The sequence below is a fragment of the Canis lupus genome, chromosome 9 (genome assembly GCF_003254725.2).
Source record: "Canis lupus dingo isolate Sandy chromosome 9, ASM325472v2, whole genome shotgun sequence".
Lineage (NCBI taxonomy): Eukaryota > Metazoa > Chordata > Mammalia > Carnivora > Canidae > Canis > Canis lupus.
The window spans coordinates 20,571,444-20,583,696 of NC_064251.1; the positions used below are offsets into that span (position 1 = coordinate 20,571,444).

Consider the following 12,253-nt stretch of genomic DNA (forward strand, 5'->3'; position numbering starts at 1 on the left):
CCACCCCCGCCCGGCGCGGCCGCGGCAGGGAGGGGCCGGGGAGGCGGAGCCAGCGGCGGCCGAGGCTCCGGGCACCCGCGCGGCTCCCGGTGGTGGAGCGGAGATCCCGGCGCGGCCAGGTAGGAACCCCCGCGGGGAGGCGGCGGGGAGCGGGGCTGCGGCGGGAGGGGCGCGGCGGGGCGGGGAGGAGGCGCCGGGCCCCGCCCCTCGTGCGCGCGGCTGCCCGCGGCCCCCCCGCCCACCTCGGGCCCCCGCCGGGGGGAGGGGGCGCCGAGTCCCCGCCCCTCGGCCCCGGGCCTTCCTCCTGGCGCTCGCACCCCCAGCCGTGCGACCCGCTCCTTTCCCGCCGCTCGGCGTCCTCGCGACCGCCCGCCCGCGGCCCCCGGGGTTCGCCTCCCCTCCGGCCAGCCGCGCTCCTTGTTCGTCCCACAGGTTCCTTCCGGAGCGAGCTGGAGCCCGCGCGCCCGGCCGCCTCGGGGTAGGGGCACAGCCGGGAGGAGCGCGGGGTGAGTCTGGCGAAGGCCGGCGCGGTGGCTGGAGAGCCCAGGACCATTCTTCTGCATCTTGGTGTCACGGTGCTCCGCGCAGTGGGGCTGGCTCCATGTTTGCGGAACGAATGAATCACTATTCTCCTTGTCCCCTTCTGAAGGAGGACTTCTTGAGGTCCACGTGCTGCAGAGCACGTTGGGGGGCCTCCCGAGCTAGGGCTGTCCAGTCCTACATAGCAGAGACCCGACTCTCGTTTCTCCACCTCGTCTTTACACTCCGTTCTGGGGGATGCTCCCTTCAGTTTGGGACGCGGGGGAGGTGGGGAAGGAGGGAGCTTGGAAGCCCAGACAGGTGCTTGTGAAGGACAAGAGATTTGAGTAGAGCCTCTTAGAAGGTGACAGGCGCGGGGACGCTGCCGGAGAGCGAGCACCCACCGTCAGGCAGGGGCCACTTCGTACCTTTGAGACCAGCCTGGAAAGGCCACCAGAGTGTGGATTCTGACCTGCAAGCCACTAGCTCCTCCCAGCCTCTGCTTCTTCATCAGTAAAATGGGGATATTAGCATCCATTCTTCAGGGCTTTGTGCACATTAAGAAAAGTGTCATATGAAACCACCTGGCGTAATGTTTGGCACATCCAGGCTACTAGCAAATCTTAGTTTTCTTTCTTTGCTCTCTGAAAAACAAAATGAGCAGAGACTTATTTGTTCCCATGTCCTCTGTCCCCAAATTGGCCACGGACCGACACAGCAGGTGTGCAAGCAGTGTTTGTTGAATGAATATACTCCATGGAGCTGCTACACCACTTACCCTCCTTCTCCCAGAATCTGCAGGCAGAGCTCTGGAGCTGACCAGCACAGACATGCCCGTGCTATCCGAGGACTCCGGTGAGTGCCTTTCCTGGGTTGGGCGTGCCCAGAGTGCTGAAGAGGGAGCCTGCCCAGCAGCCCCAGGCTGGAGAGAAAGCAGGTCTCTCAGCCAGCATTGGCTTGCAGGAGCTGCCCTGCCCGCAAGCCCTGGGAATGAGAGTCTGGGGAGAGACTGTCCACATGGCCGAGTCCACTCAGGGTTCCACGGGGCGGGAAGTACCCATTGCACTGGCTATACTTCGTGGTTCATACACTCTCCTCAGGTTTGCATGAAACCCTGGCACTGTTGACTTCTCAGCTGAGACCTGACTCCAACCACAAGGAAGAAATGGGCTTCCTGAGGGATGTTTTCAGTGAGAAAAGCCTCAGTTATTTAATGAAGGTAAAGCCTCATTTCATCCCATCTGCTGAGGGATTCTAGAGGTTTTCCTACCTGGCTGAGGCCTGTGAAGTTCATCTTAACCATTCGCTGCCCTGGGACAGTCTTCGTTAGCCCGCTATGAATGGCTATCCTTTCCGCTGACCCATCGGCGGCCCACTCTGCACCCATCCCCACAGTCAAGAGCGGGCTGTGAGGTCTCCAGGGCACCCCTGGGCAGCTGACTTGAGAGGCCCTGGTCTGAAATCGGCTGTCTTTGCAGATTCACGAGAAGCTTCGCTATTACGAGAGGCAAAGTCCAACTCCTGTTCTACACAGCGCTATGGCTCTTGCTGAGGATGTAAGCCCTTGATTTTTTCTTATGGTGTTAGCCCCACTCCCTACTCCATAGGGCTCCTTCATCTTGCCTGTCACCATCGCTTAGCCTCAGGGACATAGGGGCTCTGAGTCCAAAGGTGAAGAGACATCTCCTTCCCTTCTCTGGCTCTTCCTTGGGCCCCCTAATGGGCAGGAAGAAACTTATGAGCCTTGCACTGGGCCAAGGGACACAGGGACATGATGACGCCTGCTTACTGTGTGTTCCCGAGAAAGTCTGTTCCCCCTGCTGTGAAATGAGAGCATTTGGATCAGATCAGCAGTTCCTAAACTCTTGAGGCCTGGTGATATGAAGGTCAAACAATCACCTTGTACCATGCTTTGGGGAGGCCCCATGTGAAGTCCTGGGGTCAGGTGACTTGTAGCATGTCCCTGCTTCCTGGCTCAGGGCTTTCATTTTTAAAAAGAATGCTTCCTATCTCTTGTGGACCTGGCCTCTGTGTTGCATGGTTTGGGAAGAGCTGTCCCAGTTGAATGCTGAGGCCAGCTCCAGAATAAATTTCCCTAATGCCAAGAGATGGCCTGGTGAGGCAAGGGTGCATGCAGCCTGTGAGTGCACATCTCTCCTTTCTCCCCTATTCGATGACGTGATTAGGAGCATGTTAGGCTGTCAGGCTCCCGGGCTTAGCACTGCCTTTCCTACCAGCTCTGGAACCTGCCACAGGTCATTCAACTGCTCTGAGCCTCAGTTTTTTCATCTGTGGAATAGCACAGTGGTGAGGGCAACAGATAATAGAGCCACACAAGCCCAGGCTCAAATCCTAACTTTTCAACCTTAGGCAGAAGATATTTAATATCTCTTGTGTAATCCTTGTCTGCCAAATGGCAAAATACCAGTACTTGCCAGGTTAAGTTCACTGTGAGATTTAGGTGGAAAGGTCCACATAAAGCAGATGGCACATAGTAAGGGCTTAATAAGTTGGCTCCTGGTAGGAGGACCTTACTGAGCTACTCAGGCTCTTCTGATCCCTGCCGTGACTTCCCTGAGAGTGTCAGTCCTGGGGCGGCTGAGGTTCTGATGCTCTCCTGGGCGCTGTTACAGTTCCTGTGAGGGCCCTTGGGTCTGTTCTTAGGGATCAGGGTTCTCCCCGGGCCACTCCCTCCCGGCAGGCTCATGGCACCTGCAGCCACGTGTGGTGTTCTGTCTCATTCGTCCACAGGTGATGGAGGAGTTGCAGGCCGCCTCTGTGCACAGCGACGAGAGGGAGCTGCTCCAGCTGCTGTCCACCCCCCACCTCAGGGTAGTCCCGCAGTCCCTGCTTGCCCACGCGGCTCGTGTCCTCCCCGGCTAAAGAAGGGAGACTTCTGAGTGAGGAGTCCTAAGGGCCAGTGTCTGGGAGGTGGCTTCTATGGCGTGAGATCCGAGACCCCCAAAATCACTGCCTGGCCAAGGTCCCCCCGCGATCCCTGTGAGCTTCATTTCTCTTGCTTTCCTAACAGGCCATGCTCATGGTACACGATACAGTGGCCCAAAAGAATTTTGACCCTGTTCTTCCCCCTCTGCCTGATAACATTGATGAGGATTTTGATGAGGAATCAGTGAAGATTGTCCGCCTGGTGAAGAACAAGGAACCCCTGGTATGTGGCACCCACCTCTCTTTCCCCAGCCCCTCCCTGTACCACTCTCCCACCCAACCATAAAACTGGGAACAGAGCCCCCCTGAAGTCCTCAGAGTGAGTGATGGCAGCTTTGTCAGGGCTGCCATGGTCCCCGTGCACCTTTGTGTGCAGGGTACTTCTTTCCCTGGGTGTATATAAGCCTCACTTGACTGTGGCCAAGCTCCTTTGTGCAATAAACAACCTGGGCAGCTGTACAGGGCAGCCCTGATCATCATGTTCCGAATCAGAGATTGGCAGACAGTGGTCCAAGGGCCAAACCCAGCTGACTGTCGGCTTTTGTAAATAAAGTTTTACTGGCACATGGCCATGCCTGTTCATTTATGTATTGTCTGTGGCTGCTTCTGCATTGCAATGGCAGTGTGGAGTAGTTACCACGGAGACAGTGTGGCCTGCAAAGCCTAAAATATTTACATTTGGCCCTTTATAGAAAAGTGTGCCAAATCCTGCTCTGAATCCTGCGGAAGCATGGGGCAGCAGCCTTTCTTCTCCCCAGCTGACAGATTGTTATCATTTTGGTCCTAGTGCAGCATTGATTTACCAAGCAAAGGGACAAGATTGTTTATTAGATGGAGGAAGTGGAGGAAGTCCAGAGAGTCGAGCATTTGCCCCAGAGAATGCCACAGCTGGCGTTCTTTCACCAAGTGCCCTCCGCTAAACCACTTCTGCAGATGGAAGAGGCCCTCTCTTCTCCCTCTGCTCCCCCCTCCCCCTGAAAATGGAGCAGAGATTCATTGCCTCGGCAGATGTCTGTGTGCCAGGCACTGTGCTGGGCACTGGCAGATCAGAGGTGATTAAGACTTAGTCCTTGCCCTCTGGGAGGTCACAGGAGAGTGGCAGGAGTTTCCTGGAAGAGATGATGCCCAGGCTGAATTCCAAGAAAAGGAACAAGTTTTCCAGAAGGAAAAGAGAGAGGAAGGGTACCCCACACAGTAGAACTACCTGAGCAAAATCATGGTAAGGGAACCAATGTGGTGTATTTGTTCACAGAGAGTCCCGTTCCCCTGCCTTGGTTCTTAAGTTCAGCCAAGAAAGAATTCAGAACCAGATTCTAGAGCAGGCAAAGGTTTAATAGCAGTTTAAGTGAAAAGACACTTTAGAGACAGAAGGGTGGGCAGGCCCAGAGATGGCAGCTGCCCTGGGAGGTCACGGTTGTTTTTTCTTTTTATATTTGGGATAGGTTATGGGTCATAGCTAGGGTGGTTGCTGACTGAGGTTGCAGCTGATCATCCAAGGGACTTCTGTTGACTGGGAGCAGGAGTTCTGGGCCCCATATGGTCCTTGTCTGACCGTCATGGCAACCATTCTGGGGATGGGAGGAGGAAGGATGGGGAAAGGGGTTAAAACCACAATGTATACATATTATAATGAAGCTATAAAGCTATAGGTTACTGTAAGGCAGTGGTCATGGGGAAGAATACAGGTACATCCCCTGGGGTTTGTCCTGCCCATTTGGAACTTGGCCTCAACCCTTTTATCAGTCGGAAAGCACTTATTTGCTGCTCATATCTAGCTAACTGCCTACTCTATCAAATTTGGGGAGCTCTGGGCTTCCTGGTGTGGATGAGAATGCCAAATTTGTGGTTAGGAGTGACAGAGGTGGGGCTGGACCATAGCCCATGCAGAGTGTCATAGTTTGTTCCTAAAGTCAGTGGGGGGCCATTGTAAGGTATTTTTTTTTAAAGAGATTGTTTATTTATTTTAGAAAGAGAGAGAGAACATGAGGGAAAAGGCAGAGGGAGGAGATAGAGAATTTCAAACAGACTTTCCATTGAATGCAGAGCCCAATGGGAGGCTCAAGCCCATGACCCATGAGATTATGACCTGAGCTGAAACCAGGAGTTGGATGAATGCTTAACCGACTGAGCCACCTAGGTACCCCCATTGTAAGGTTTTAAGTAAGAAATAACATGATCAGGGTAGCCCCAGTGGTGCAGTGGTTTGGCGCCGCCTTCAGCCCAGGGCGTGATCCTGGAGACCTGAGATTGAGTCCCACATCAGGCTGCACGGAGCCTGCTTCTCCCTCTGCCTGTGTGTGTCTCTGCCTCTCTCTCACTGTGTGTCTCTCATGAGTAAATAAATAAAATCTTAAAAAAAAAAAAAAAGAACATGATCAGATTTGAAGTTTAGAAAGATCACCCTGGCTGCCGAACAGAAAGTGGCTTGGAGGGTAAGGCCGGAAGCAGAGGACAGATTTGAAGGTAGAGGACCAGACAGGTGGATGTCCAGAAAGAGAGCTTGACTTAGGCCTGTGGGAATAGGGGAGAGAAATCCAAGAAGTAGTTCAGAAAAAAATTAATGTCACTTTGTGACTGCCCTGGTTTGGGCAGGAGTCTGGGGGGATGCCTAGGATAGGGCCCAGGTGTCCGGCTGGGACGACTAGGTGGGCACTGCAGCCATCATTCAAGGGAGGGGATAAGGAGGAGCTCAGGTCCTATCGAATTCATAAGTGGAGACATCCAGGAAATGGAAGGATTATTTTTTCAGAGATACAGACTGGCTGCTGCCAGCATCTGGGAGGGGTTAAAATCATACCCGAGAGGTCAAGACCACATGGGTAGAGCAGACAGTAAGGCAAGAAGGGGAGTAGGGCCAAATCCTGGCCCTTGAATCAGGATTTGAAAGGAAGATAGAGGAGGACCTGTCCATGGAGACACATCGTCTCTGGGAAGACCCAGGAGAGAGGGCCGTCAGCAGGTCCCAGGCCAAGAGAGGATCCTAAAGTGAGAGCTGGCAAGAGGCAGACAGGCAGGAGGTAGAGGCGAGAAGGCTGAGGCTGGGTGGGAGCCGGCAGCTGGTGGCTGGTGTTCTTGAGGTTGCAGGTGGCAGTGACTGGTAGGGCAGGAAGCAGAGAGAGCAGGTGCTTGCTCAGAAGGAGCAGAAACTGGTGGCTGCTGGATGCGGGGAGGGGAGGCTCTTTACTCATGAGGGGGACGTGATAAAATTCTTGGAGTCAGGAAAAGGAACCAGCAGAGAGGGGGCATTGAGACTGCCAGAGGGGGAAGGAGAGGACAGAAGGACCTAGATGGGAGGAGCCCCTCTGCTGAGAGCAGGAAAGGGAGCACAGGATGGACAGAGATGCCGGAAAGTTGTAGGTCTAAGGGGAAAGATGCTGTGGGGTTCTTGGTTGATGATTTCTTTTTGCAGCAGTATTTGTCCTACGGACTTCAAATAGGTGGCGTGAATGAAGTTAATAACAAGTGTGCTGATATGTTTGCAGTAACAACCAATCATAAAAGGTTAACATTTATTGAGCGTTTATTGCATGTACTTACTGTGTGCCCCATGATTGAGGCTTGCCTGCATTACCTGATAGAATCCTTGCACCATCCCCGGGAGTTCAGTGCTGTCCCCCACCCCAGAGGAAATCGAGAAGATGAGGGGCTTCCTTGCTAAGGCTTCAGGCTTTCAGTAAATGACAGGTAGATTCAAACCCAAGGTCATCCAACATCAGAGCTCAGCGCTTCACCTGACTGCTGCCCTGCCTGCCACAGTTCGACCTGCGGGGTGCACAAAATTGAGGGCTTATTAGCATCCCTTGTCCTAGACATCATCTGTGCCGTGCTCCATGGACCGCGGCCTGGTCCTGAAGCTCTGGCTCGTACATAATCTGTTCCCCTCGGCAGCCACAGGATGCCCGGTCTCCCGTGATTGGTTAAAGGTTGAGAATTTGCAGGCACGTCCTCTCCTCATTATTAAACATCTTTGCACAAGGCGAGGGCTGTGATATGCGAGACAAACACTGGACTTGGCCTCCCACAATCCTTTACTCTTTCCCAGCTGGGTGACCTTGGGGCTGCTGACCTTCTTTGAGCCCTTGTCCTTCGTCTCTGAAACAAGATTGTCACAGCGTCATTGTACTTTGTAAGGTGGGAATTGCTGTGCTGTGTTAACGTGAGATGCTGGTTTCATTGCGTCCTCAGCACTGCAAAGGGCCCCGTTGATCTGCTGTCTAGGGTGATATGCGGAGAGATCGGGAGGCTCTATTGGGTCTAGAGAGTTAGGGCCTGAGGTTTTGGGACTGCTTCTTAGAAACCTACCTGCTCTGTCTCCAATGCAGGGTGCCACCATCCGGCGGGATGAGCACTCAGGGGCTGTGGTAGTGGCCCGGATCATGCGAGGGGGCGCAGCTGACCGGAGTGGTGAGTGGCGTCAGTGCTGGCCTGGCGCAGGTGATGGCCAGTGTGCCCCAGCCTTCCCTTTGCTGTGGCCACAAGTTTCCTTTTCTTCTCCTCTCTGATTCCCTGTTTGGAATATGTTTTGCCTTCTGGGAATGGGGTGAGAATTTTCTTCTTCTCAAGCCTGGTAGAAATTTCAGGCACAGAGAACTTTGGGGCTGATTAGAAGGGCTCTTGCACTGGCCTCGCCCAGGGCTATGGTCGTTAAGCCAACAGCAGGGGCTTGGCGGGGTTTCCTAACTGCAGAGCAGGGAAGCCCTTCCCCACCACCCCTGTTGTCCCTATTATGGAGGGAAGGATGTTCACGCCCCAGATTTGTTTGGGTGGAAAACAGGTTGAGAATCAGTGTTGTGTGAAAAAACTACTCAGTTGGGAGGCAAACCTTCTGGTATAGAGAGGTGTTACCCCAGAAGTCTGGGGATCACTATTGTGGAGACCAGTGCTTCTCACATAGTAACAAGCATCGAGAACCCTGAGCATCTTGTTAAAATGCAGATGCTGATTCAGCAGGTCTAGGGGTGAGTGGGGGTGGGGGCAAGATCCTGGACGCCTGACTGCCTTCTGGCTGCTGCTGCTGCTGCTGCTGCTGCTGGGTATCACTTTGACTAGCAACTACGGCTCAATGTGCAGAGATGCTTGTCTTTAAAGCAGAGGCCAGTGGACAGGTGTATTTAATTAATATTCTTGATGACATCTTTCTTGGTGCCTTTAAGTTTTCTTGTTAAGATTGGAGAAGGACAGCCTTAGAGTATGTCTGTTAGCCCAGGAAGGTGAAGAGTGAATGATGTTTGTAAAGAAGCAGAGGTTATAACCGAAGGAACCAGGTTTTCTATGTCAAAATAAGTGTGTTTGAACACAGGCTCCATTATTTCTTAGCAGAGTGGTGTGGAGGAAGCCACACAATTTTTCTGGGGTCTCAGCTGCCTACTTGTAAACTGGCGATTTCACTGGGTGGTTTTGAGGTGGCGATGCTGAGTGAGGCACCCTGCACGCAGTAGGAGTCAGTCGGCCCCGCGCCCACCTGTGCCTTTTCTGCCTTGAGTCTGTCATAAGTGTGGCTGGTGGGTTCCTCCAGTGGGCGCCAGTGGTGCCCTGGCGCTGACGCCCCTTCCTGTGCTGATGGGTAGCCCCTGTGTCTCCTAGGTCTGGTCCACGTTGGAGATGAGCTCCGAGAAGTGAATGGGATCGCGGTCCTGCATAAGCGCCCGGACGAAATCAGCCAGATTCTGGTCCGTGCTGCCTGGGTGCTGGCGGGGGGTGGGATGCTGGGGTGTGGGATGCTGGGGTGTGGGTCTTTGGAGACCAAAGCAGGGCACCTGCAGGAACCAGGGAAGATTCTGGCTCAGTCTCTGTTTTCCTGAGGAGGCTGCAGGCAGGGTGGCCTTGCAGCATGCCCAGTGTCAGGGCCAGAGACAGGAAGAGTGACACTTTTAGGCCATTGGCCCCTCAGATCTCTTCAGCATAGCCCCAGTCCCTTTCCCGAGGACCCTTCTGGGACATCCCCTCTTCTAAAGGCCTGAGGAATATGGAATAAGAAGCTGCAGTACAGGGAGGCCCAAGAGCAGGGGCTTTGGGATCAGCAGGCCCTGGGTTCGAATCCCACCTCCACTACTCTCTAGTTGTACAGCCTCAGGTGAGTCATTAGGTCACCCTGGGTGTCACTTTCCTTTCCTGTGAAGAAGGAACAGGGATGGTTTCTCATCCAGTGCATGGTTATGATCAGGATATAAACATCCGGGACAGGATACAGCACTTCACACCTGTAAGGGAGTTCTAGGGTGTTCAGTGCTGGGATGCAACCACCAAAGCCCATTCGGGTAGGACAAGTCAAGCTGCAGTGTAAAAAAACCCAGTCACGGTTTTGTCTTCTTTATCCTCAGCAACCCCCCACCCCCCTGCATATAACACTCTTTGCTAACTTCCGATGGTTTAAGATGAGGTCAGAAATGGGCCGATCTGAGGACCGGAGGCCCCACTGTAGGGAGCCTTGGTTGCAGGCAGGTTTCTTTCATCTTCCTGCCTCCGCGGGCCTTTCCCTGGTTCTGGGCCCTGGCCTCCTCGTGCTCTAGGGGAGCGATGAGCCAGGGAGACTGTGGGGCAAGAGGTGCTCTCCCGGGCTGATGGCATTCTGCCTGGGGAAGGGGGGCCCACGTGGGGGTGCAGGGACTGTGTTGGGTGGAAGGAGGGGAAGCCCTGGTAAGGTAAGAGTGGCCTAAGGTTGGAGAGCCCACCAGGGAAGATGGAAGCAGAGAGAGAAATGAAAGTGAACTCCGTTATTGAAACAACCCGAGAGAAGAGAAAGGAGGGTGGCTGTTGGGGGCATTAGAGGGTCAGGAGGGATGGAAGGGTGGATTTCCATGTATGCGCTGTCCTTGGTGCACATTTGAAGTTCTGTGTCCCTTTGTCCCATGAAAATGCAGAACTTGCTTTTGGGTTTTGCTTTAGTTAATTCATGGGTGCCACCGTGAGAGGGCAGGGCCATAGAGGAGGTGGGGAGTCTGACTTCCTTCTGAACTCGAGTTTCCAGATCAGGGCAGGAAGGCTTGAATGCACCAAGAGTTACGTGTGGGAGGTCATAAGCTTCGAACTCTCCCCTTTCAGGCGCAGTCCCAGGGATCCATTACCCTGAAGATCATCCCAGCCACCCAAGAGGAAGACCGGTTAAAGGACAGCAAGGTAGGGCAGGGTTGAAGGTGAGGGAGGGCTTTGAAGCAGCCATGGGGGAGGAGATCCCACGTCTGGTCCTCCGAATGTGGGCTCAGTAGAGAACTGTAATTCAGTCACGCCATGATTCATTTATTTGTACCTGCCCCTTTCTAAACAGGATTTGACGTAGCTTACTAATAAAAGACAAGGTTATTTTAATTGAAATAGAAAATCAGGGCCATGCAGAGGAGAAGGTACCAAATGTGCTGGATTTGGGACCAATTAAGTAACTGCCATTTGCTTCATTCTTTGGTGAGCCTACCTTTTTTGGGCGCCTCCTCTGTGCTGGGCACTCTGCCAGATGTGGAAGATGGGGACAGTTGGTAGCTTTGAGGACTCCTAGTTCAGAGGGAGGCTGGGGAGCAAGCGTTTCACTGCTATGTGATTAGCGCTAGTGGTTCGGAAAGATTTTGAGCAGGGTTATGGGCGCCCTGGAAAGTGTCGTGTAGGAGGGATGTTGGAAACGAGGCTTGACAAAGGTGAAGGTGAGTAGGACCCCTTGGTGAAGAAGAGGTGGAAGGAAGTTCACGCAGAGGGCTCTGCATATATAGAAGTCAAAGGTGCAGAGAGGAGTATGTCTGGGGGGTCGGTGAGAGAGAGCACTGTGGTCAGGTGTTAGAGGGGTTGTGCTGCAAGATAGGCTAAGGCTATCTTCTGAACGGCCTTGAATGCACCATTAAGGATGTTGGCATAATCCTGGCCTGGTTTGGGGTCTCAGAGGCTGAACCTGAGACAAAGATTAGAGTGTAAGTAGTTCATTTGGAAATGACCCAGGGAGGGACGCCTGGGTGGCTCAGTGGTTGAGCGTCTGCCTTTGGCTCAGGGTGTGATCCTGGGATCCTGGACTGAGTCCCATTTTGGGCTCCCTGTGAGGAGCCTGCTTCTCCCTCTGCCTATGTCTCTGCCTCTCTCTGTGTGTCTCTCATGAATGAATGAATGAATGAATGAATAAGGAAATGACCCAGGGAAACACCTGTATGGGAGTGGGGATGAGAAGGCAGTCAGTGCAATCCGGCGAGTTACCACTGTGTAATCCTGCTGGAGAACTTGGGGACCCTGCAGAGACACATGCCTCTGTCTTTTCACCCAAGAGCCGGCGGAGCTGGGAGATCTGTCCACCCCAAGTCTTGCCAAGCTGCATCCGGGGATTAATTCCCAGCAATCCCTATAGAGTGGGTTAGTGGAGCAGTGGCCAGTGGCCAGAGAAAGGCCTTGGACAAAGAGACGCCAGGGCTGGCTGCTGACAGTCTGGCTGGGTGCACTGAAGTGGTAAGGCCCCGAGGGATGTGGGAGCTCCCGGGAAGCCACGTGGGGGAGGGTGGAGTGGGTAGAGACTGGAGGTGGGGAGACCTGGCGGGAAGGCTGTTGTAAAAGCCTTGGTGAGGGGTTATTCTCACCCGAGCTGAGGTGGTGGGAGGGAAGATGAGAGAGGGCATTGCTTTGATTTCAAATAAATTTGGATCTGAACTTCCTGACAGCCAAGGCAGAAAGGAGAGGAAAGGCATGGCATACTTTTCATCAGGAAGAGGAGGGAAGCATGCCAATTTTTCAAGAAAGGTGATTCCCAGCCCTTGCCTCCCGGCACTAAATGCACAAGAGAAGGGATAGTCCAGCACTTGGCTTAGAGTGGATGTTGATAAGT

The 12,253-nt window shown here is 53.7% G+C and overlaps 1 protein-coding gene across 5 annotated transcripts in view; it reads left to right on the forward strand.

Moving 5' to 3' along the window:
* The window catches only part of MPP3 (MAGUK p55 scaffold protein 3), a 27,304-nt gene continuing 15,051 nt past the window's right edge, over positions 1-12,253 (forward strand). The window contains exons 1-10 of one of the 5 annotated variants that reach the window (XM_025439588.3): positions 1-119; positions 433-506; positions 1,238-1,374; positions 1,620-1,738; positions 1,998-2,075; positions 3,271-3,351; positions 3,551-3,688; positions 7,788-7,869; positions 9,049-9,134; positions 10,507-10,581. In XM_025439588.3, coding sequence (XP_025295373.1) covers positions 1,263-1,374; positions 1,620-1,738; positions 1,998-2,075; positions 3,271-3,351; positions 3,551-3,688; positions 7,788-7,869; positions 9,049-9,134; positions 10,507-10,581 — 771 coding nt within the window. In that variant the 5' untranslated portion in view covers positions 1-119; positions 433-506; positions 1,238-1,262. The remainder of the gene's footprint in view (positions 120-432; positions 507-1,237; positions 1,375-1,619; positions 1,739-1,997; positions 2,076-3,270; positions 3,352-3,550; positions 3,689-7,787; positions 7,870-9,048; positions 9,135-10,506; positions 10,582-12,253) is intronic. The other 4 variants (XM_025439587.3, XM_025439592.3, XM_025439589.3 and 1 more) reach the window with 4 other exon arrangements.